The sequence below is a fragment of the Carettochelys insculpta genome, chromosome 9 (genome assembly GCF_033958435.1).
Source record: "Carettochelys insculpta isolate YL-2023 chromosome 9, ASM3395843v1, whole genome shotgun sequence".
NCBI lineage: Eukaryota > Metazoa > Chordata > Testudines > Carettochelyidae > Carettochelys > Carettochelys insculpta.
The window spans coordinates 556,610-580,696 of NC_134145.1; the positions used below are offsets into that span (position 1 = coordinate 556,610).

General features: G+C 58.0%; 1 protein-coding gene across 1 annotated transcript in view; it reads left to right on the forward strand.

Moving 5' to 3' along the window:
• Positions 1–24,087, forward strand: part of MPL (MPL proto-oncogene, thrombopoietin receptor) — a 39,256-nt gene that overhangs the window by 12,115 nt on the left and 3,054 nt on the right. The window contains exons 7-16 of the mRNA XM_075003237.1: positions 1,400–1,935; positions 3,114–3,292; positions 4,240–4,391; positions 12,310–12,466; positions 12,833–12,962; positions 14,697–14,869; positions 15,129–15,271; positions 16,812–16,974; positions 23,043–23,169; positions 23,356–23,443. Coding sequence (XP_074859338.1) covers positions 1,400–1,935; positions 3,114–3,292; positions 4,240–4,391; positions 12,310–12,466; positions 12,833–12,962; positions 14,697–14,869; positions 15,129–15,271; positions 16,812–16,974; positions 23,043–23,169; positions 23,356–23,443 — 1,848 coding nt within the window. The remainder of the gene's footprint in view (positions 1–1,399; positions 1,936–3,113; positions 3,293–4,239; positions 4,392–12,309; positions 12,467–12,832; positions 12,963–14,696; positions 14,870–15,128; positions 15,272–16,811; positions 16,975–23,042; positions 23,170–23,355; positions 23,444–24,087) is intronic.

Consider the following 24,087-nt stretch of genomic DNA (forward strand, 5'->3'; position numbering starts at 1 on the left):
CTCAAACGCAAGGGGCTGTAGGCCCCTGACTAAAGCTCCGTGGGGTTTTTGGGAGACGAGCTCCCGGTGCCAAAAGGAGGGGAGGAGTCAATGAGAAATCTGCACCTTGAGACTGAAAGGTCAGCCTGACACACAGGGCAGGCAAGCTAATGAGGGAGTCCAGAGGGCTGGGGGTCCTGTCCTTCCAGTGAGCTGGATTCGCCTGGGTCAGACAGAGTGGGGCTGAGCTAAGGAGGGAGTAGCAGCCCGAGCTGAGCTGGGAAGAGGATCCCAGCCAGCCAGAGGCACAGCACAGAGGGAAGCTCCATGCTGTGGGGAGAGCTGCAGCCACAGAGCAAGAGGGGCCCAAGAGACAGCCAAGGAGCTGGAGGCAGGGCAGCAGAGAATGGAGCTGGGCTGGAGCAGCCTGGAGCTGGGTGTGGTGAGAGGCACCACCAGCTGAGAGGCCTTGCAGGCTGGGCTTGGGCACTGGGGGAGGCTGACACTAGGCCCCCCAGAGCCCAAAGGAACATGGCCTTGGCCAGAGCGCCTGCCCCACTCCCAGCATCCCAGCAGCACAGCCAGGCCTAGGAGGTGTGAGGGATACTGGCTGGCCCTGACTTCCCTGCGCTGGCGGGGCAAGTGCTGTTTAACATGCTGTATTTGCTTTTAACTGTATATAATGCTCCCGGGGTCGGGGAAGCGTTGTGTGCCCAAGCCCCTGCCCTAACTGACCATGATAAGCAGGGGTGATGTGCAGGGGCCACGGGGGGTCACATTCACCCTCAGTATCTGCCCCCCCCTTGCACTCACCATCAGTCTCACACCACACCAAAGGAAGAAGGTGGGTATGGGTGGAGCAGGGGGCAGGGCTGGGGCAGGGGCACGTGGCCATTTTGCCCCCCCCCACCCACCACCCCCAGAACCCACCCACCAGTCATCACTGATGACAAGATTGGGGTTGAGCCCCCAGGAGTCCTGGGCCCAGCCTTGCCCAAGTTATGAGGGCTGTGCCATGGAAGGGAGCCCCCGGGGTCAGGCCAGCCTGACCCCTGGGTCAAAAGAGAGGGAGCCGGGACTCAGAGCCTGTCGCTGGCCCATGTCACGGGAGTGGGGAAGAGTCAGAAAAGGTCCCCTCAATAGCTGGTCCAGTCCCCACCTCCTCAAAGAACTGTCACCAGAGGGCAGCAGGGCCGGCTCACAGCTGCCTGTGGGGAAGCGAGTTTCCGCTTGCACTTGCCCCGCCTGTGCGCCCCAGCCCATTTCCTGCAGACACAAAGTGGCACGCAAGGACCCCAGCCCTCTGTGTGCCGGGGTGGGGCCAGGCTGAGGTGAAGAACGCCTACCCCGGGGCTATGCCGGGGAAGCCCAAGTGAGCCCTTGGGTGAGGTGGGGGGTTAGGTTGTGTGGATCACCCTGACACCTGAGCACCTGCAGAGACAGTCAGGCCCTGACTCTGGGAGCAGTAGGGCTGCCACATGCTGCTCTGGTGACAGCAGCAGGAAATTCTTTGCCTGGGGTAAGTGGCTGCTGGCCCAGTGCTGTCGGTGAGGCTGGCCTGCCTTTCCTGCCCCTCAGCCCACCAGTGTGGCTGCTCTGGCAGCTGATTGACCTGCAGTTGTTGGGATGGCTCCTCGGGGCTGCTGGCAGCTGGTACAGGACACACGTATCTGGCTGCTCCAATTTTCCCAGTGATGAGGCCAGTGCATGGCAACTGGACAGCTGGGACATCACACTTCTGGACTCTCATTGGCCCCGGCTGCACCATGGGGTGCTCTCTCCAGGCATCTCCCCGCTAAGCAGCTCTTGCCTTCATGCAGATGTGGCCCTCCTGGCAGAGGTGTCCGAGACCATTCGCTGCTTCTCCCGATCCTTTGAAGACCTCACCTGTTTCTGGGACGAAGAGGAGGCAGAGCCGAGGAACCACACTTACCGCTTCTATTACACCTATGACAGGTAGGTTGGACCAACAGGCCACAGAGCCCAGCCCTGGCCTCTCCCTTCCCACGGGCAAGCTGGCCACAGTGTTTCTTAGGCAGACACCTGATTGCCAGCAGCCCCCATCCACAGGGCCCTGCTTGACTCTTGGCGGTTTGCTTAGGCTTCTGAATGCCATCAGTCTGCTGGGTGTGGCACAGGGCAGAGCACTGTGCCCTCTGCCGCAGGCTTGGTCTCTCACTGCTTCCTGCCCCACTGCAGTTTGTTCGGCCAGCCATGTGGGGAAATGCACACCCCACACAGACCATGCATACTTCTGTGCCATCCCCACTGTAGTACCTAAGTGCTTGGCCAGCCCACACCCCTGCCCCACCACTGTATGGTGAGGGTGGCGGAGTAAGCATCTGCAGCAACCTCAGTCGAGCTGATCATGTCCCACTGGACCCCCAAACCCACCTGGGCCTCCTTCTGGGGACCAGTCCCCACTGTGCCCCAATTGCTCCGACTCTGGGGACGGGCCCCGATGGGCCCTCGTTACCCGGCCCTGGGCCCTTCTTCAACAGATCAGCCCCCACTGTGCCCTAGCTCCATGTCCCAGCCCTCACTCCAGGGACTGGCCCCCACTATACCCTGCCTCGGCCCTTCTTCCAAGGACTGGCCCCGATTGCCCTGCCTCGGGCCCTTGGTCCTGGGACCTGCTCCCCTGGGCTTGGATTGCCCTATCCCAGGCCCTCACTGCGGAGTGTGGCCCCCACTGTGTACCGAGTGCCCCAGTCCTTCATGCTGGAGACCAGCCCCCACCATGTCCTGGTCCGAGCCTCTTGCTCCCGGGACCAGCCCCTGCCCCTCTGGGACCTTGCCCCTGCGGTCAGACCTGGCTGTGTCCCAGTTGGCAGGTGTGCAGGCTCCCCATCAGTCCCTGCTGGCCCAGCTCTGCTGGAAGCCAGTGTCCCAGAAGATGGGAGGTGGGGGTGGCTGGGGGCCGTGATGGAGGGCCAGGAAAGAGGTGGGGCATGGGGCAGGACAAGGCTATTCAGTTCCCCCCCCTTAGGAAGCTGACAACCCCCTGGACCCCTGCCCTGGCCTAGCCCTGAGGCTGGGACTGTGCCCGTGGGTCAGGAAAGGGAGCTGGAGAGGTACCTCTGGAACCCTGTGTGGGCTGACACCCCACCCTACCCCGCGTGTGCTGCTGCCAGGGAGAAGGCCAAGGAGTGTGCGCTGGTGACACAGAGACGGAGCGGCGGTGGCAGACGTTATGTCTGCATCTTCCCGAGCAGCCTTGAGGTGCGGCTCTTCACCCAGCTCTGCGTCCACGTGCTGGACACCCCCAGCAACCACACCAAGTACTCCCGCAAGGTGGCGGTGGAGACAGTTGGTGAGTGGTGCCCAAGGAGCCTGGCCCAGACACCACTCGTGGTCACTGGAGATGGAGAGGCCCTGCTGCACTCCGGGTTGGGGCAGCAATGCTCCAATGCTTTGGCCTTCCCAGGGGCCAGCTAGGGATGTGTTTACTGCTGTGGGACTTCCCAGCCTCGGCCCCCCTATGGCCCCTTTTGTTTGGCACTGGAGCTCATCGGGCTAGTGGGGCAAGGTGTGTTTGGCAGTGGCTCAGTCCTGTGCTTGTCAGGAAGGCAGGAGCTGTCATTACCGAGTGATGCTCATACCACCCACCAAGAGCAGTGCTCACCCACAGCTCCCCACCAGTGTCTCAAGACCACCCCCCGCCCCCCGGCAGCAAGTCCACAGGCTGGGTCCCTCCCAGCAGGAGCAGGGCACAGCACAGACACAGCCCTTGCTGCTCCGGTGGAGGCCCGTTTCCTGCCCACAGAGCAGGGAACCCACCCATGTGCTTCCTGCCAGGCCCCTGCAGTGCTTGACTTGGGGGGTCATCAGCATTTGGAGCAGACAGAAACAGCCTGGCTGGCTCAGGCCCAGGGCTGAGGCTTGCTGCAGGCAGCTCTTGTACCAGCATTTGCTTTAGCAGCACTGGCCATCTCCAGTTCCATGCTGTCTGCCCCTCTGGGATGGACAGGCAGCCTACCCACAAGCTCCAGTACCCCACTGCCCCAGGCCAGGCCACTGGCTGCTAGCAGTACCCAGCTCCTAGAGCAGGTGGTGGTGTGTCCTGGCACAGCCAGGCCCCAGGCCCAAACAATGTCCATTCCAGCTGTCACAATTGCTAACGCACTCATGCCTCGAGATCACAGCCAGCTGCACCAGTGGTTTATTTACAGACTACTGGTGCTGCATGCTGATGGCCTGGCCTGAGGTTGTGCCAATCCCCATAAGCCTGCAGCAAGAGCTTTGGCACTTTCTTTTCAGGGCTCATTTCTCCCCCTGTGAATATAAGGTCCACCTGGACTGGGGCAGCTGGGGAGCTACAGGTGAGCTGGGAGCCCCCAGATACTGAATACGAGTTCTTCGTCTATGAGCTCCTCTACTGCACTGTGGACTCCAACGACACACCTGTCCAGGTATGAGTGTGTGCCTCCTGCCATGGCTGGCTGTAGTACCCAACACAGGCTACTGCATTCCTCCCTACTGCGCTATACTATGCCTATGGACTGTGGGCAACACCGTGTTTCTCTCCTGTGTCTGCTTGTAAGGTGCTACAGGCTGAGTAATGCTGTGGCCCATGCCCACAGCTGAGTGTAAGCAGTATTCTGTGTGTGTGCATGCGCGCGTGGGCAGCCACCCAGCAGAGATTCAAATGACACCGGAGTAGCAAATGCTGACAGCCACCAGCATGTGCTCCTGTTGCTGGCGCACACCCACACATGCCTTGGTGCACAACATAAAATGTGTAATGCACATGGCTGGAAGCAGTTAGCAGAACCATTGTGTGACTGGCCCCTGGGCTGTGCCTAACGCTGTGTCTCTCCCTGCACTGCTGGGTGTGACAGGGCCCCTGGGCTGTGGGTAACGCTGTGTCTCTCCCTGCACTGCTGGGTGTGACAGGGCCCCTGGGCTGTGGGTAATGCTGTGTGTCTGCCCGCACTGCTGGGTGTGACAGGTCCCCTGGGCTGTGGGTAACGCTGTGTCTCTCCCTGCACTGCTGGGTGTGACAGGTCCCCTCGGCTGGGGGTAACGCTGTGTCTCTCCCTGCGCTGCTGGGTGAGACAGGCCCCTGGGCTGTGGGTTACGCTGTGTCTCTCCCTGCACTGCTGGGTGTGACAGGCCCCTGGGCTGTGGGTAGCGCTGTGTCTGTCCCCGCACTGCTGGGTATGACAGGTCCCCTGGGCTGTGGGTAGCGCTGTGTCTCTCCCTGCACTGCTGGGTGTGACAGGGCCCCTGGGCTGTGGGTAACGCTGTGTCTCTCCCTGCGCTGCTGGGTGTGACAGGGCCCCTGGGCTGAGGGTAGCGCTGTGTCTCTCCCTGCACTGCTGGGTGTGACAGGCCCTTGGGCTGTGGGTAACGCTGTGTCTCTCCCTGCACTGCTGGGTGTGACAGGCCCTTGGGCTGTGGGTAATGCTGTGTCTCTCCCTGCACTGCTGGGTGTGACAGGTCCCCTGGGCTGTGGGTTATGCTGTGTCTCTCCCTGCACTGCTGGGTGTGACAGGTCCCCTGGGCTGTGGGTAACGCTGTGTCTCTCCCTGCACTGCTGGGTGTGACAGGCCCTTGGGCTGTGGGTAATGCTGTGTCTCTCCCTGCACTGCTGGGTGTGACAGGTCCCCTGGGCTGTGGGTAATGCTGTGTCTCTCCCTGCACTGCTGGGTGTGACAGGGCCCCTGGGCTGTGGGTAACGCTGTGTCTCTCCCTGCACTGCTGGGTGTGACAGGCCCTTGGGCTGTGGGTAATGCTGTGTCTCTCCCTGCACTGCTGGGTATGACAGGTCCCCTGGGCTGTGGGTAATGCTGTGTCTCTCCCTGCACTGCTGGGTGTGACACGGCCCCTGGGCTGTGGGTAACGCTGTGTCTCTCCCCGCACTGCTGGGTGTGACAGGTCCCCTGGGCGGTGGGTAACGCTGTGTCTCTCCCTGCACTGCTGGGTGTGACAGGGCCCCTGGGCTGGGGGTAACGCTGTGTCTCTCCCTGCACTGCTGGGTGTGACAGGGCCCCTGGGCTGTGGGTAACGCTGTGTCTCTCCCTGCACTGCTGGGTGTGACAGGCCCTTGGGCTGTGGGTAATGCTGTGTCTCTCCCTGCACTGCTGGGTGTGACAGGTCCCCTGGGCTGTGGGTTATGCTGTGTCTCTCCCTGCACTGCTGGGTGTGACAGGTCCCCTGGGCTGTGGGTAACGCTGTGTCTCTCCCTGCACTGCTGGGTGTGACAGGCCCTTGGGCTGTGGGTAATGCTGTGTCTCTCCCTGCACTGCTGGGTGTGACAGGTCCCCTGGGCTGTGGGTAATGCTGTGTCTCTCCCTGCACTGCTGGGTGTGACAGGGCCCCTGGGCTGTGGGTAACGCTGTGTCTCTCCCTGCACTGCTGGGTGTGACAGGCCCTTGGGCTGTGGGTAATGCTGTGTCTCTCCCTGCACTGCTGGGTGTGACAGGTCCCCTGGGCTGTGGGTAATGCTGTGTCTCTCCCTGCACTGCTGGGTGTGACAGGGCCCCTGGGCTGTGGGTAACGCTGTGTCTCTCCCCGCACTGCTGGGTGTGACAGGTCCCCTGGGTGGTGGGTAACGCTGTGTCTCTCCCTGCACTGCTGGGTGTGACAGGGCCCCTGGGCTGGGGGTAACGCTGTGTCTCTCCCTGCACTGCTGGGTGTGACAGGGCCCCTGGGCTGTGGGTAACGCTGTGTCTCTCCCTGCACTGCTGGGTGTGACAGGCCCTTGGGCTGTGGGTAGCGCTGTGTCTCTCCCTGCACTGCTGGGTGTGACAGGTCCCCTGGGCTGAGGGTAGCGCTGTGTCTCTCCCTGCACTGCTGGGTGTGACAGGTCCCCTGGGCTGTGGGTAATGCTGTGTCTCTCCCTGCACTGCTGGGTGTGACAGGGCCCCTGGGCTGTGGGTAACGCTGTGTCTCTCCCTGCACTGCTGGGTGTGACAGGGCCCCTGGGCTGTGGGTAATGCTGTGTCTCTCCCTGCACTGCTGGGTGTGACAGGGCCCCTGGGCTGTGGGTAATGCTGTGTCTCTCCCTGCACTGCTGGGTGTGACAGGGCCCCTGGGCTGTGGGTAATGCTGTGTCTCTCCCTGCACTGCTGGGTGTGACAGGCCCCTGGGCTGTGGGTAGCGCTGTGTCTCTCCCTGCACTGCTGGGTGTGACAGGTCCCCTGGGCTGTGGGTAATGCTGTGTCTCTCCCTGCACTGCTGGGTGTGACAGGGCCCCTGGGCTGTGGGTAACGCTGTCTCTCCCTGCACTGCTGGGTGTGACAGGGCCCCTGGGCTGGGGGTAACGCTGTGTCTCTCCCTGCACTGCTGGGTGTGACAGGGCCCCTGGGCTGTGGGTAACGCTGTGTCTCTCCCTGCACTGCTGGGTGTGACAGGTCCCCTGGGCTGAGGGTAACGCTGTGTCTCTCCCTGCACTGCTGGGTGTGACAGGGCCCCTGGGCTGGGGGTAGCGCTGTGTCTCTCCCTGCACTGCTGGGTGTGACAGGTCCCCTGGGCTGTGGGTAATGCTGTGTCTCTCCCTGCACTGCTGGGTGTGACAGGTCCCCTGGGCTGTGGGTAATGCTGTGTCTCTCCCTGCACTGCTGGGTGTGACAGGGCCCCTGGGCTGTGGGTTACGCTGTGTCTCTCCCTGCACTGCTGGGTGTGACAGGCCCCTGGGCGGTGGGTTACGCTGTGTCTCTCCCTGCACTGCTGGGTGTGACTGGCCCCTGGGCTGTGGGTAACGCTGTGTCTCTCCCTGCACTGCTGGGTGTGACAGGCCCTTGGGCTGTGGGTAATGCTGTGTCTCTCCCTGCACTGCTGGGTGTGACAGGCCCTTGGGCTGTGGGTTATGCTGTGTCTCTCCCTGCACTGCTGGGTGTGACAGGGCCCCTGGGCTGTGGGTAATGCTGTGTCTCTCCCTGCACTGCTGGGTGTGACAGGCCCTTGGGCTGTGGGTTACGCTGTGTCTCTCCACGCGCTGCTGGGTGTGACAGGCCCCTGGGCTGTGGGTTACGCTGTGTCTCTCCCTGCACTGCTGGGTGTGAATGGTCCCCTGGGCTGTGGGTAGCGCTGTGTCTCTCCCTGCACTGCTGGGTGTGACAGGCCCTTGGGCTGTGGGTAATGCTGTGTCTCTCCCTGCACTGCTGGGTGTGACAGGTCCCCTGGGCTGTGGGTAATGCTGTGTCTCCCCCTGCACTGCTGGGTGTGACAGGCCCTTGGGCTGTGGGTAATGCTGTGTCTCTCCCTGCACTGCTGGGTGTGACAGGTCCCCTGGGCTGTGGGTAACGCTGTGTCTCTCCCTGCACTGCTGGGTGTGACAGGTCCCCTGGGCTGTGGGTAGCGCTGTGTCTCTCCCTGCACTGCTGGGTGTGACAGGCCCTTGGGCTGTGGGTAATGCTGTGTCTCTCCCTGCACTGCTGGGTGTGACAGGCCCTTGGGCTGTGGGTTATGCTGTGTCTCTCCCTGCACTGCTGGGTGTGACAGGGCCCCTGGGCTGTGGGTAATGCTGTGTCTCTCCCTGCACTGCTGGGTGTGACAGGCCCTTGGGCTGTGGGTTATGCTGTGTCTCTCCCTGCACTGCTGGGTGTGACAGGGCCCCTGGGCTGTGGGTAATGCTGTGTCTCTCCCTGCACTGCTGGGTGTGACAGGGCCCTTGGGCTGTGGGTTACGCTGTGTCTCTCCACGCGCTGCTGGGTGTGACAGGCCCCTGGGCTGTGGGTTACGCTGTGTCTCTCCCTGCACTGCTGGGTGTGACAGGCCCTTGGGCTGTGGGTAATGCTGTGTCTCTCCCCGCACTGCTGGGTGTGACAGGTCCCCTGGGCTGTGGGTAGCGCTGTGTCTCTCCCTGCACTGCTGGGTGTGACAGGCCCCTGGGCTGTGGGTAATGCTGTGTCTCTCCCTGCACTGCTGGGTGTGACTGGCCCCTGGGCTGTGGGTAATGCTGTGTCTCTCCCCGCGCTGCTGGGTGTGACAGGACCTTGGGCTGTGGGTAACACTGTGTCTCTCACTGCACTGCTGGGTGTGACTGGCCCCTGGGCTGTGGGTAATGCTGTGTCTCTCCCCGCGCTGCTGGGTGTGACAGGCCCCTGGGCTGTGGGTAACGCTGTGTCTCTCCCTGCACTGCTGGGTGTGACAGGTCCCCTGGGCTGTGGGTAACGCTGTGTCTCTCCCTGCACTGCTGGGTGTGACAGGTCCCCTGGGCTGTGGGTAACGCTGTGTCTCTCCCTGCACTGCTGGGTGTGACATGCCCTTGGGCTGTGGGTTATGCTGTGTCTCTCCCTGCACTGCTGGGTGTGACAGGGCCCCTGGGCTGTGGGTAATGCTGTGTCTCTCCCTGCACTGCTGGGTGTGACAGGCCCTTGGGCTGTGGGTAATGCTGTGTCTCTCCCTGCACTGCTGGGTGTGACAGGGCCCTGGGCTGTGGGTAACGCTGTGTCTCTCACCGCACTGCTGGGTGTGACAGGGCCCCTGGGCTGTGGGTAATGCTGTGTCTCTCCCTGCACTGCTGGGTGTGACAGGTCCCCTGGGCTGTGGGTAGCGCTGTGTCTCTCCCTGCACTGCTGGGTGTGACAGGCCCTTGGGCTGTGGGTAATGCTGTGTCTCTCACCGCGCTGCTGGGTGTGACAGGCCCTTGGGCTGTGGGTAATGCTGTGTCTCTCCCTGCACTGCTGGGTGTGACAGGCCCCTGGGCTGTGGGTAACGCTGTGTGTCTCCCTGCACTGCTGGGTGTGACAGGGCCCCTGGGCTGTGGGTAACGCTGTGTCTCTCACCGCACTGCTGGGTGTGAGAGGTCCCCTGGGCTGTGGGTAACGCTGTGTCTCTCCCTACACTGCTGGGTGTGACAGGCCCCTGGGCTGTGGGTAACGCTGTGTGTCTCCCTGCACTGCTGGGTGTGAATGGTCCCCTGGGCTGTGGGTAACGCTGTGTCTCTCCCTGCACTGCTGGGTGTGAATGGTCCCCTGGGCTGTGGGTAACGCTGTGTCTCTCCCCTCGCTGCTGGGTGTGAATGGTCCCCTGGGCTGTGGGTAACGCTGTGTCTCTCCCTGCACTGCTGGGTGTGACAGGGCCCCTGGGCTGTGGGTAACGCTGTGTCTCTCACCCCACTGCTGGGTGTGAGAGGTCCCCTGGGCTGTGGGTAACGCTGTGTCTCTCCCTGCACTGCTGGGTGTGACAGGGCCCCTGGGCTGGGGGTAGCGCTGTGTCTGTCCCCGCACTGCTGGGTGTGACAGGTCCCCTGGGCTGTGGGTAATGCTGTGTCTCTCCCTGCACTGCTGGGTGTGAATGGTCCCCTGGGCTGTGGGTAATGCTGTGTCTCTCCCTGCACTGCTGGGTGTGACAGGGCCCCTGGGCTGTGGGTAACGCTGTTTCTCTCCCTGCACTGCTGGGTGTGACAGGGCCCCTGGGCTGTGGGTAACGCTGTGTCTCTCCCTGCACTGCTGGGTGTGACAGGCCCCTGGGCTGTGGGTAACGCTGTGTCTCTCCCCGCGCTGGTGGGTGTGAATGGTCCCCTGGGCTGTGGGTAACGCTGTGTCTCTCTCTGCACTGCTGGGTGTGAATGGTCCCCTGGGCTGTGGGTAATGCTGTGTCTCTCCCTGCACTGTTGGGTGTGAATGGTCCCCTGGGCTGTGGGTAACGCTGTGTCTCTCCCTGCACTGCTGGGTGTGACAGGCCCCTGGGCTGTGGGTATCGCTGTGTCTCTCCCTGCACTGCTGGGTGTGACAGGCCCCTGGGCTGTGGGTAATGCTGTGTCTCTCCCTGCACTGCTGGGTGTGACAGGCCCCTGGGCTGTGGGTAATGCTGTGTCTCTCCCTGCACTGCTGGGTGTGACTGGCCCCTGGGCTGTGGGTAACGCTGTGTCTCTCCCTGCACTGCTGGGTGTGACAGGTCCCCTGGGCTGTGGGTAACGCTGTGTCTCTCCCTGCACTGCTGGGTGTGACAGGCCCCTGGGCTGTGGGTAACGCTGTGTCTCTCCCTGCACTGCTGGGTGTGACAGGCCCCTGGGCTGTGGGTAACGCTGTGTCTCTCCCTGCACTGCTGGGTGTGACAGGCCCCTGGGCTGTGGGTAATGCTGTGTCTCTCCCTGCACTGCTGGGTGTCACAGGTCCCCTGGGCTGTGGGTAATGCTGTGTCTCTCCCCGCACTGCTGGGTGTGAATGGTCCCCTGGGCTGTGGGTAAAGCTGTGTCTCTCCCTGCACTGCTGGGTGTGACCTGCCCTGGGGCTGGGGGGAACACTGTCTCTCTCCCCGCGCTGCTGGGTGTGACAGGGCCCCTGGGCTGTGGGTAACACTGTGTCTCTCCCTGCACTGCTGGGTGTGACAGGCCCTTGGGCTGTGGGTAACGCTGTGTCTCTCCCCGCGCTGGTGGGTGTGACAGGTCCCCTGGGCTGTGGGTAACGCTGTGTCTGTCCCCGCACTGCTGGGTGTGACAGGTCCCCTGGGCTGTGGGTAACGCTGTGTCTCTCCCTGCACTGCTGGGCTGTGGGTAATGCTGTGTCTCTGCCCGCACTGCTGGGTGTGACAGGTCCCCTGGGCTGGGTATAAGGCTGTGTCTCTCCCTGCACTGCTGGGTGTGACAGGCCCCTGGGCTGTGGGTAATGCTGTGTCTCTCCCTGCACTGCTGGGTGTGACAGGTCCCCTGGGCTTTGGGTAATGCTGTGTCTCTCCCCGCACTGCTGGGTGTGAATCGTCCCCTGGGCTGTGGGTTATGCTGTGTCTCTCCCCGCACTGCTGGGTGTGACAGGTCCCCTGGGCTGGGGGTAACGCTGTGTCTCTCCCCGCACTGCTGGGTGTGAATGGTCCCCTGGGCTGTGGGTTATGCTGTGTCTCTCACCGCACTGCTGGGTGTGACAGGCCCGTGGGCTGTGGGTTACGGTGTGTCTCTCTCTGCACTGCTGGGTGTGACAGGCCCCTGGGCTGTGGGTAATGCTGTGTCTCTCCCTGCACTGCTGGGTGTGACAGGCCCCTGGGCTGTGGGTAACGCTCACTGTGTCTCTCCCCGCACTGCTGGGTGTGAATGGTCCCCTGGGCTGTGGGTAACGCTGTGTCTCTCACGGCACTGCTGGGTGTGACAGGCCCCTGGGCTGGGGGTAACGCTGTGTCTCTCCCCGCACTGCTGGGTGTGACAGGCCCCTGGGCTGTGGGTAGCGCTCTGTCTCTCCCTGCACTGCTGGGTGTGACAGGCCCCTGGGCTGTGGGTAACGCTGTGTCTCTCCCTGCACTGCTGGGCGTGAAAGGTCCCCTTGGCTGTGCGTAATGCTGTGTCTCTCCCTGCGCCGCTGGGTGTAACAATGCCCATGAGTTTCTGGTGTAGCTGTGTTAGAGGCAACTGCAGTGTTTGATCCAGCCAGTTTGATCCCTCTTGTACAGAAGCAGGTGGGTAGCACCAGGGTGTATGTCCTCGACACCTTGAAGCCTGGGGTCAAGTACCACATCCGTATCCGCACCAAGCCAGACGGAAAATCTCTGGATGGTTTCTGGGGCCCCTGGTCCGAGGCAGTGGCTGCTGAAACACCTCACTCCTCAGGTGAGTGACCACTAAACAGAAGGAGTTTGGATGTGAGCTCCACACAGAGCATCTGCCCAGTCCTGCCTGGTTAACACACATACAGCAGCCTGGGGGGCAGGAACCGGAGGGGGGTGAGGGTATCCCCTTAACTCTGCCCACCCACGCAGGGCTTCTGGAAATGATATGGTCACCTCTGTCTCGAGGCTTCTGAGGAGCATCACGCTCGGAGGCTGATGGCCAAAGGGAGAGGACAGGGTCCGGTGGAACCTGTGGGAGATGGCACCTGGGAGGTTGTACACAAAGGGGCCCAGCCTAGAGCCCAGCTCTCTGGGGGCCTGCCTGCAGGATCCCAACATCCATAAACTCCTACTCTCTCCTGTCCAGAGGAAATTGGGCTGCGCTGTTTCACCCCTGACCTCCAATGGATGCGGTGTGAGTGGACCTGGGATCCTTCCAATTCCAACAGCTCCCACAGCCTCTTCTATCGGTTCCAAGGGAGCAGTGATTCCTCTAGGTAAGACACCCGGCAGCCAGTGACATTCCTGTGTGAGGCAGGGACATGTGACAGCTCTGCTGGGATGGCCCTTCAGGTGCACATATGCAGCATTGTGTCCCAGGAGCATAACTACATATCAGACAGCACCACGTATCCCGTGCAGCCAGGGCCATCCCTTCCCCTCCCGGGCACCTGTGCTCTGCAGGCCCAGAGGTTCCCAGTTGTGTGGGATTCTCTGTCCTGCCTAGGCATAGAGGGTGGGGATGGGCCCACACTGTTCTGTCTGTGCCAGGTACTAAGGGACAACACTTGGCCAGTCACCATAGGCAGCCCTTGGAGAGTGAGGACAGACCCACAGTTAAGGGGGGGAAAGCTGGAGGAAGAGAGCCCAGGAGGGCTGATCTGCGTGTGGGCACCCTGGGGACAGTGCTAGCCCGGCTTGTGACAGTTGGGCCCTCATGTGCTGCTGAGCTTGTACATTGCTACCCTACCAGGGTGAAGGGAGGTGTCCAGTGTGAAGAGCGGGGCAGAAACCAGGTGGGTTGTTACCCAACGGGGAAAGCGACTGCAGTAAGAAGGGTGACAGGTGCTTAGTGGGCTGTTACCCCATGGGGTGGGGTGGAACCAGGAGGGTGGCAGGAGCCAGGTGGGATGTTACCCTACAGGGGAGGTGTCCAGTGCAAGGAGTGGGGCAGGAGCCAGGTGGGTTGTTACTCCACAGGGGAGGTGACAGGGACAATGAGGGCGGCAGGAGCCAGGCGGGCTGCTACCCGACAGGGGAGGTGACAGGCACAATGAGGGCGGTAGGAGCCAGGCGGGTTGTTACTCCACAGGGGAGGTGACAGGGACAATGAGGGCGGCAGGAGCCAAGCGGGTTGCTACCTGACAGGGGAGGTGACAGGGACAAGGAGGGCGGCAGGAGCCAAGCGGGTTGCTACCTGACAGGGGAGGTGACAGGGACAATGAGGGCGGCAGGAGCCAGGTGGGCTGCTACCCGACAGGGGAGGTGACAGGCACAATGAGGGCGGCAGGAGCCAGGCGGGTTGCTACCCGACAGGGGAGGTGACAGGCACAATGAGGGTGGCAGGAGCCAGGTGGGTTGCTACCCAACAGGGGAGGTGACGGGGACAATGAGGGTGGCAGCAGCCAAGGGGGCTGCTACCCGACAGGGGAGGTGACAGGGACAATGAGGGCGGCAGGAGCCAGGCGGGTTGCTACCCGACAGGGGAGGTGACAGGCACAATGAGGGTGGCAGGAGCCAGGTGGGTTGCTACCCAACAGGGGAGGTGACAGGCACAATGAGGGCGGCAGGAGCCAGGCGGGTTGCTACCCAACAGGGGAGGTGACAGGCACAATGAGGGCGGCAGGAGCCAGGTGGGTTGCTACCCAACAGGGGAGGTGACAGGCACAATGAGGGCGGCAGGAGCCAGGCGGGTTGCTACCCAACAGGGGAGGTGACAGGCACAATGAGGGCGGCAGGAGCCAGGTGGGTTGATACCCGGCAGGGGAGGTGACGGGGACATGGAGGGTGGCAGGAGCCAGGTGGGTTGTTACTCCACAGGGGAGGTGACGGGGACAAGGAGGGTGGCAAGAAACAGTTAATTTCTACTGTGTTGAGTGTTGGGCATTACTCAGGGTGAGAGAGGTGCCAGGCTGCCCAGGGCCAGGCCAGGGGAAGGGTGGCTGTGGCTGGTGGAGGATTAGGAAGCAGAGGTCTCAGCTGGACTCATGTGTGCCCTGCTTCCTTCCCAGAGGCCAGGCCTGGTGGTACTGTCAGGAGCACAGTGCAGGCCCACAGAGCTGCCATGCCTGCACATTCCAGCCCAGCAGTGAGAGTGACATCTTCATCTTGGTGAATGTCTCTCGGGTGCACCCTGAGTCAGTCCTCAGCTACTTTGGGGGGCCATTCCAGATGCACCAGACTGGTGAGAATCTGGTCATGCCCCCTCATGTCTCCCTTCCAAGTCTCCTCATCATGACTGTACATGCCTGTATCCTGTGCGGGTGCTTCCCTGGGAACCCCAACTGTACCCCCAGGCAGAGCTGGCCCTGCAACCGGAGGGAGCTCTCTCCTGTCCTCTGGGCAAAGATGGGGGTCAGTGTGGGTGGAACTGGGGGTCTGGGCTGCATGCAGGACTCTGTTTGCCCAGCTGTTCTCTCAAATATTCCTCACTCCAACTGCAGTGCTCACCGGCCCCCCCAGGATCTTGCAAGCCAACATCACTGGTGGGCAGCTGAGGCTGCAGTGGGCGCCACCCCAGGAGGGACTGGCAGAGTACCTGGTGTACCAGATCCGCTTCTCAGTGGAGAATAGCCTGGACTGGAAGGTAACTAGTGTAATACGACATGGCTTCCAGGCACAGCTAGAGAAATCACTCCAGGGTATCTTTGCTTAGAACCAGGCTACTTACAGCCCCAGGCTGGGATTCCCTTGTCAGTAAGGCAAATCCAATCAGCCACAAAAACACCTCTGCTGGCCCCACTGGCCAGCCAGAAGCCACACAAGAAAATCCACAGCCTTCCAAGCTGCTGTACCAGCCCAGACCAACATCACCCAAAGTCAGGTGAAGAGGTTACTAAACCTGTTTCACCAACACCACACAGATTCTTCCAGGCCCCAAAGGGTCCATCCACAGTCCCAGGTCAATATACACCTGGGTCTTACCCAAAATCAACATGCTTGTGCCCAGATCCTTCAGCTCTAAACACCTAAAGGTTTATTAACGAAAAAGAAAACAGGTTTAGAGAGAGAAATTGTTAAAGCAATACTTTACATACATCAATTACAACTATTGATGCAGGCCAGTGATGTTATATGCTGATTTTTGAGTGTCTCTGAAAGTCCATCCCATAAAGGATATAATTTCAGTTTGCATACTTTAGCTAGTGGAGAACTGAATATCTGGTGTGCTGGGGTCAGTATTCTGGAACATGGGTCCTTTGAGCAGGAACCAGAAAAAAGAATAAAATCAGGTTCAAGATAGACGCTGCTAGGTCCATGTCATAGTTCTCCCTTGTGTCCAGGCACAAACCCCTCTTCTTCCCATCAAGGCCTTGAGGCTCAAGGTCATCTGACCCACGTGAGCCGCTGTGCCAAAATGCCATTGGTCACTGGTTTTGCTAGCATGCCCCAGTCATTTATATGACAGGTGGGATGGTGCCTGGGCATCTGATTTCAGTGCCTTTGCTCAGCCCAGGTTACCTGACCAGTGGGCTGCATTTCATTGACAGCTCCCACATTTCTGGGATGTGGATTCAACTGTCTGAGCATCTGGTTTCCATCCCATTGTTTAGCCCAATATCCTGGCAGGGGCTGAGTTCACACCTATTGTGAACCTTAGCACTAAAACATTGCTAATACAACTACAGAGCTAAAAGGCATAACCCTACCTACAAACATGATACAGATATGTAGGTGGCATACATAAATTCAGGACATCCTCAGCTTTCCTTAGACACCTCACATGACGCCCCAACACAATATTTAGGGCCAACAGATACATTGGGGATATAAAACGTCTTCCACATCCAATATAAAAATCCAGTCACATGACAACTGGGGACTCCCCACCCCCAGCAGAGATCTCCCTGGGAACTGGCACCACCCTCCACCCCACCCTGGATACTGGATAGGCTCTGATGCTGTCCCCCAGCAGGAAAGGCTCCCTGGGAACTGGCACACTCTTCCCTTGAGTGCTCCAATACTGTGGAGAGGGGTCCATGATACCAAACCCAATATCACAGCCAGCCCTTTGTCTGCCCCACCCTAGTCCCCATTAGCTCTGCGCTAGGGTCAGCACAGGGCATGTGGAGAGATTCTTGCTGTACCTCTGGCTGATGGGGTGTAACCCAGCTCTCCCTGGACAGGTCTTGCAGATCCAGCATGGAAGCAACAGTGAGACCATTGACCTGCGTGCTGGGTCCCGCTACCTCTTCCAGGTGCGCACCAAGCCCAATGGGCAGCAGCTCCAGGGATTCTGGAGTGCCTGGTCAGAGACTCTCCTGGTGGAGGCCCCACAAGCAGGTATGGGTCAGTGCTCCAGATGGGGCACAGAGGCTGGCTGAAGTGAGGGGCCTTAGGGCTGGGGCAATGGGTGGAGGCTCTGTTACGGGTTCACAGGGGCTTTGCATAGAGCCAGCCTCTAACAGCCACCATGAGTGGGAGTCACACTGGTCCCCAAAGGGGATCACACAATGACTATGGGGTTGAGCCTTTGGCTTCCAGTGTCTGCAGTCTCCCCACTAGCTCTGTCCAACAAGTCTGACGGAGGCTGTTCGCCCATTTGGGGATCAGTGAATGGCAGCAGGGGTTTGCAATGATGCGAGTAACGTCTCAGGCCAAGGTGGTAGGGGCCAGCCATCTGGAAGGCAGTGTCAGAGATTCCTTAGGTTAGCACAGGGACCCAATATTCATACAGTTCGGACTGGTCCAGCCCTTTTCAGACTTTCCCAGCTGAGCCTTCCTTTGCGTTACAATTTTTGGGTGTGTGTGTATTCCCAACCTTGGCAAAAGTGGGAACAACCTGGCCCCTCCCTGCTGGGCTGTTGGGGGAAAGGTGCATGCAGTCTGCAGGAGTAAAGGCTGCTGGGAGTGGAAGTGGATGGAGTTATAGCAGATACTGAGTCGGGGATGCCCACTGAGGTAACTCAGAGGGTGGAGGTAGTGCTCTTTCCCTGAGCTCTGCCACATGGCCTGAGCCATCCCTGCAAATATTCCTCTGCACGCTCCTCTGAAAACCTCTGCACTGGCCTTTGCAGGGGTTCCCCCAGCCAACCTGCTGTACAGTCCCTGTTCCCCCCACCTCCTCTCAGTCCCAAAGGAGAGCTGCTCTGTGTAAGTGAACCCCAGTGCATTGTTTTGTGCAGCAAAATGGCAGGTGTGCCTGTTCAACCTGCAAGACTTGCCTAGTGAGTGTTAGTGCTTAGTTGCTGGAGTTCCCAATATCCTTTCTGGATGCTCCTTTGGTACAATCATAGAAATACAGGGCTGGAAGAGACCTCAGGAGACCATCAAGTCTAGTCCCTGCATTAATGCAGGACAAAGGAAACTTTGACCAACCTGTCTGTCCAACCAGTTCTTAAAACTTCCCATGAAGGGGATTTCACGGTGTCCCTTCCAAGCCTGTCCCCCATTCTAGCTGCTCTTAGAAAATTCTTCCTCAAAGCTGACCTAAATCTCCTTTTCAGCCCTTAGCTTGTTCTCCTCTCAGTGGCCATGGGGTTCAGTTGATCCCATGCTGTTTCTAATAGCCCTTAACATATTTACTGAGTATACCTGGTCACCCCTTACAGTGCCAACTGCTAAGGAGGGACAAAAGAGGGGCACCAGTCATGTGACCACCTCCACGTGACTTCTCCCCATTCCTCTTCCTCCCCTGCCCTGCCCCTATTCCACCCCTACCTCCAACCAAGCCTCTGCCCCGTTCCTCCTCTCCCTCCCTCCAGCCCTGCCATATCCCTACTCTGCTCCAGCCTTGCTCCCTCTCTACTCCTTGCCTCCAGCTCACTCCCCTGAGCAGTGCAGCCTAGGGGACTAATGGGGGGCTGCTACTGACAGCAGGGATTGCCCCCCCTGCACTCACAGGCAACAGTGGAGGGAAGCAGAGAGACATGGCCCCAGCCCACTCTGCTCCCGCAGACCCCAGCTGCATTGCTCCACTTCTCACCCCCACCAAGTGCAGAGCGGCCCCACCCTCTGCCCCAACAATGTGGCGGGGGGCTAGGGAGTGGAACAGACTGCAGTTTGGTGAGTGTGTGATGTGGGGGGGGATTGGATACATGAACTGCAAGGTGGATAGAAAGCTGGCTAGACAGTTGGGCCCAACAGGTAGTGATCAATGGCTCAATGTCTGGTTGGCAGTCAGTTTCAAGTGGCATGCCCTAAGGATCGGTTCTAGGGCCTGTATTCTTCACCATCTTTATTAATGACCTGGATGAGGGGATGGATTGCATCCTCAGCAAATTTGCAGATGACACAAATTTGGTAGGGGGTCAGGTAACATATGTTGGAGGGTAGGGATGGGGTCCAGAGTGACCTAGATAAATTGAACAATTGGACCAAGAGAAATCTGATGAGGTGCAACAAGGAGACATGCAGAGTCCTGCACTTGGGATGGAGGAATCCCAAGCATAGTTACAGGCTGAGGACCAACTGGTTAAGCAGCAGTGTAGCAGAAAAGGACCTTGGGATTACAGTGGATGAGAGGCTGGATATGAGTCAACAGTGTGCCCTTGTAGCCAACAAGGCTGATGGCATATAGGGGTGCATTAGGAGAAGCATTTCCAGCAGATCTAGAGGTGTTATTATTCCCCTCTATTTGGCACGAGTAAGGCCACATCTGAAGTACTGCGTCCAGTTCTGGGCCCCAAAGTATAGAAAGGCTGTGGATACATTGGGGTGAGTTCAGCGGAGGGCAATGAAAATGATTATGGGGCTGGAGCACATGAACTATGAGGCGAGGCTGAGGGACTTGGGATTATTTAGTTTGCAGAATAGAAGAGTGAGAGGGGATTTGACAGCAGCCTTCAACTTCCTGGAGGGGTGTCTAAAGAGGATGTAGAGATGCTGTTTACTGCAGTGATGGGTGGCAGAACAAGGAGCAATGGTCTGAAGTTACAGAGGCGGAGGTTTAAGTTGGATATTATGAAAAACTATTTCACCAAGAGGTTGGTGAAGTACTAGGGATGTGTTACTGAGTGAGGTGATGGAATCTCCATCCCTAGAGGTTTTTAAGTCCTGGCTTGACAAAGTCCTGGCTGGGATGATTTAGTTGGGGTTGATCCTGCTTTAGGCAGTGGGCTGGACTCGATGACCTCTTAAGATCCCTTGCAGCCCTAGGATTCTATGATTCTACCTTGCATGTCATTCATGTGAAACACCTTCATACACTCCAGAACATTTGTCTCTTTTGCAACTGCATCACATTGTGGCTCATGTTCGATCTGTGATCTGAAACAACCCTCAGTTCCTTGTCAGTAGCACGGCCATCTGGCCAGTTAGTCCCTGTTCGTAGCTGTGCATTTGATTTTATCTTCCTAAGTGTAGGGCTTTGCTCTTGAGAGGGATGAGGTATGAGTGATATTATCTTTTGTTGGAACGTCTGTTGATGTAAGGGACGAGTTTTCAAACTTCACTGCAGACTTCCTCAAGTCTTCAGAAGGTAACCAGAATGTCCGAGTAAAACATGAGATGTGACAGATCAAGTATAAAGGGCTCAATGGGGAACTGCTGGAAAATGTGGAGCACTTCCCAACCCTGGACATCATCTTTCTACTGGAGTTGACATTGATGTGGAATGTCACGCAAGCTCTGCGTTTGCCTGTCTGAGACAAAGGGTCTTAGAGAACTGGGACATCTATCTCAAGACAAAGCTCCTTGTATACCAGGCAGTGGTTGTTCCAATGCTACTGTAGGCATCTGAAACCTGGGCAACATACAAGCATCACTTGAAGGCACTTGAATAATGTCATCAATGCTGCCTCAAGAGAATCCTAAATATCTCTTGGGAGGATAGGCAGACGAACACTAGCATCTTGGAAGAGTCAAACATGACCAGCATTGAAGCCATTATCATTCATCAACAATTTCATTGGACTGGTCATGTAGTTCGGATGTCTGATCAGTGCCTCCCAAAACAGATTCTGTTTTCCAAGTTGAAGGAAGGACAGAGGAGCGTTGCAGGGCCAGTGGAAATTATATCAGGACATACTGAAAGCACACATGAAAAAGTGCAGCACTGGTGTCGATATTTGGGAGAACCTTGCCCAAGACCACCCCCTGTGGAGAACAGTAATCTGTGAGGGGATGGTGCAATCCGAGGGGGTCCCGACCCAGTGCAAGCGAGGAGAGGCAGAGAAGAAAAGAGCATCAAAAACTGCCCCACTCCTCTGCAACAGCTACTAACCCCTGCCTCTTCTGTGATAAGATCTGCAGCTCCAGAATCAGGCTGATCAGCCGTCAACGGACTCTCAAACAGGAGGGTGAAATGAAGACGTCCTACTCTTTATCTAGTGACCACTAAGAAAAGGGTTCAAACATGCTACCTCCTGAAAAATGACATGGGCAATGAAGGGTTAGCAGGTGTGTGACCAACTGCTGTAATGAGCCATACAACCAATGTCTCTGCTAAGCCCATGTGCTGGACACTAAAAACAGTTATGAATTTAAACTTCAAAGGTGTTCTGCATGTTTCTTCTGTCTGAGCACTGCGAGATCAGCTGTGGAGTGAGCACTTTGTAAAGAATATTCACTTCTGGATGATAGAAACAATTTTTGTCCTTGCTCATTTTTGAGAGCATCGTGATTGTCAGGTTCCACTCACGGTATTGCTGGGCATTTGCTGCACCAGCTGACCTACACCACATGAGGACCTGAAAAGGTGTGTTGTGAGGAGTATTGGTCATTGCCTGGGGATAGGTCGGCAGATGTGGCAGATGTTCTAGTGAAGACTTCAGTGCCTGTGGCGTGTCCTGGGCAGGGAAGAGCTTCTGATTATTGGTTGGCAAAGATGGGGGTGAGGGTTGAGGGCCAGAAGATGATGCCCGTTAATTATGGGTTGTAACTGTTTGACGATACATCACAGGGGTCCACTGTAGGGGACCAAATGACAGTTGAGGCTGTACAGGCAGCGTGCCTGTGAACTGAAACAATCTCTCCTGGGTTATTTAGGTAGCCCACTGCACAATGCAATCTACTTCTCCATTGTAATGCCCTTGCTTAGTGAAGGCAGTTTTAAGTTCGCACAGGGGTGTGTTGTGGACTTGCTCTTTGGAATTAACTCTGTATGCATTTGTCTTTATTGGATTTCATCTTGATTTCAGACCATTTCTCTAATTTGTCAAGGTTGTTCTGAATTTTAATCCAGTCAAACTGCTAGCAGCCTCTCCCAGTATGGTATCAGCTGCACATTGTATAAGCATACTTTCTGTCCTATTGCTCACGTCATTAAATAAATAAATGGAGATACACATCTCATGGAATCCAGTCTCCTGCCCTCTTGGCCTGGTCAAGCACCATTCCCCTCCCCGACCCTTTTTAAAAAAAAAAAAAATCTAATTGCACCAGGTTGCTAAGTGGCCTCAAGGATTGAGCTCACAACCCTAAGCTTGGCAGGCCCATGCTCAAACCACTGAGCTACTGTTCAGTTCTAGAACAGGGAGCTGTGTACTCCCCATCACTGGAGGTTTTTAAGCACAGGTTGGCCAAACACCCATCCAGGACAATCCATCCAGTCAGGAGACTGCTCAAAAGGCACAGGCAGAAGCAGGTGTTGAGGAAAGAACAAACATGGTCTGCAGTTGGAGTAGTGTTCAGGCAGCATCCCCAGCAAGGTAGTTATGCTGAACAAGCTGAAGTGCCTGCTTGCACTAAATAGCTACATGTTTCTGATATTTTGTCCCCTGACCTAGCTCATGGAGCTGGAAGGGACCTTGACAGGTCACTGAGCCCAGTCCCCTGCCCTCACAGCAGGACAAAGCACCATCCCTGACAGATTATTTTTTTTAAATCTAAATTGCCCCAGGCTGTTGAAAGCCCACCCCCCCAGCACTGGGCTCACAACCCTAGGTTTATAAGGCCAATACTCTAACCACTGTGCTACCCCCCCACACCCCATTAGGTCACCTGGTTAGACCCTTGGTTGTGGATTGACTGGGCCTTGGGCCTCTCAAGTAATTATCTTGAACACCACATCAGGTTCTCAAGATTCAGTACACGATCCACATTTCATTGGCCCTCTGTCCACAACAGGAGCAGGACTAGGTGACCCGTGGAGGTCCCTTCCAGCCCCACATTTGTATGAGCCTCATCAGTCTTTCTCTGATGTCACCCATGTGGGCATGAGGCAGGCAGCACCCATCCTGGAGCCACAGGACACTTCAGCTGATGGACTCTTGTATTGAACAGTGCTGATCCCAACCACCTGTGGAAGACGTTTGTACCAACCCAGACAACAACTCGACCTAAACACCTCATTTCTCCCCAGCCCTAGGGACTGCACTGTAACCTCTCTGGAGCAGCCGACCACAGCACAGTCTGGTGGGTCACCTGAGATGCACATTGTTCCTAACTGTGCTACAGATAATTCTCTGTCATCACAGGTGACAAAGACCCAGGGGAGCCTGAGGCATTCCCTGTCCCTGGCTGGATAATACTGAGCCTCACCATCACACTTCTCTTCTTCATGGCACTCCTTGGACTCATGTGCGCCTTTCCCTCAATGTACAGGTAACTGACCCCTCCCCAATGCCAGGTACAGCTGACTGATTCCACCCCCCCTCACCGCTAGGGTACAGCTAAGTGACCCCTTCCCCGGCCATGTGGGGCAGGGTGGAGTGGGAAGGGCAGTCTTCCCTTATTGGCCTGTGCAGAGCTGGGCATGATTGATTTCATGCTCCCTTTTTCCTTGTCCAGTAGTGTGAAGGGAAAGCTCTGGCCTCCTGCCCCAGATCTGCACCGTGTCCTGGGCACGTTCCTCACTGACAGCGGCAAACAGCAGCAGGTAAGGTGCAGAGGGCTGGGGTCACATTTGCAGGGCAGGAACAGACCTGGCTGCGCTGCCCTTGTAGGACTGCCAACTTGGTGGTATTAAAAGACTGGAGACCGCAATAGGAGTGCTGTTACCTCCCCAGCCCCACCTTTCTCCCTCCCTCCCACCCAAATGTCCTTCCCTTGCCCCCAGGTCCCACTCTAGATTTGCTCCTCCTCCCGCTCCTATCCACTCCCCTCTGCCCAGCTCACCTGCTGGCTGGGAGCTGCAGCTGCTCCATGCAGGTAGGAGGCACCCGACTGATTTCCACCCCCACCCCACTCCAGAGCACAGCCTTTCTCTGGAGCTACATCCTGTCTCTGCATATGGAGCCTTTTTCCAGGCTCTGTGGAACTGGTCAATGTGGCTCTCTGTGGCTGCAACCCAGTGCTCTGCACTCCTAGGGTCAGCCGTGGTGGATGGCTTCCAGGGCTGTAAAAGCATGCCACAGGAGACCCACACTTTTCCAAACCCATGGGGCTGTACAGCTCTCTGCTGGAGGCCCCCAGCAAACTCAGAAAGTTCCCTTCCCAAGGAGCGATACCCCCATTCTGAGCTTTGTGGTACAGCTGTAGTATATCAGCAGGAGCTGCCTGTCTTTGGGCCTCAGGCTGCTT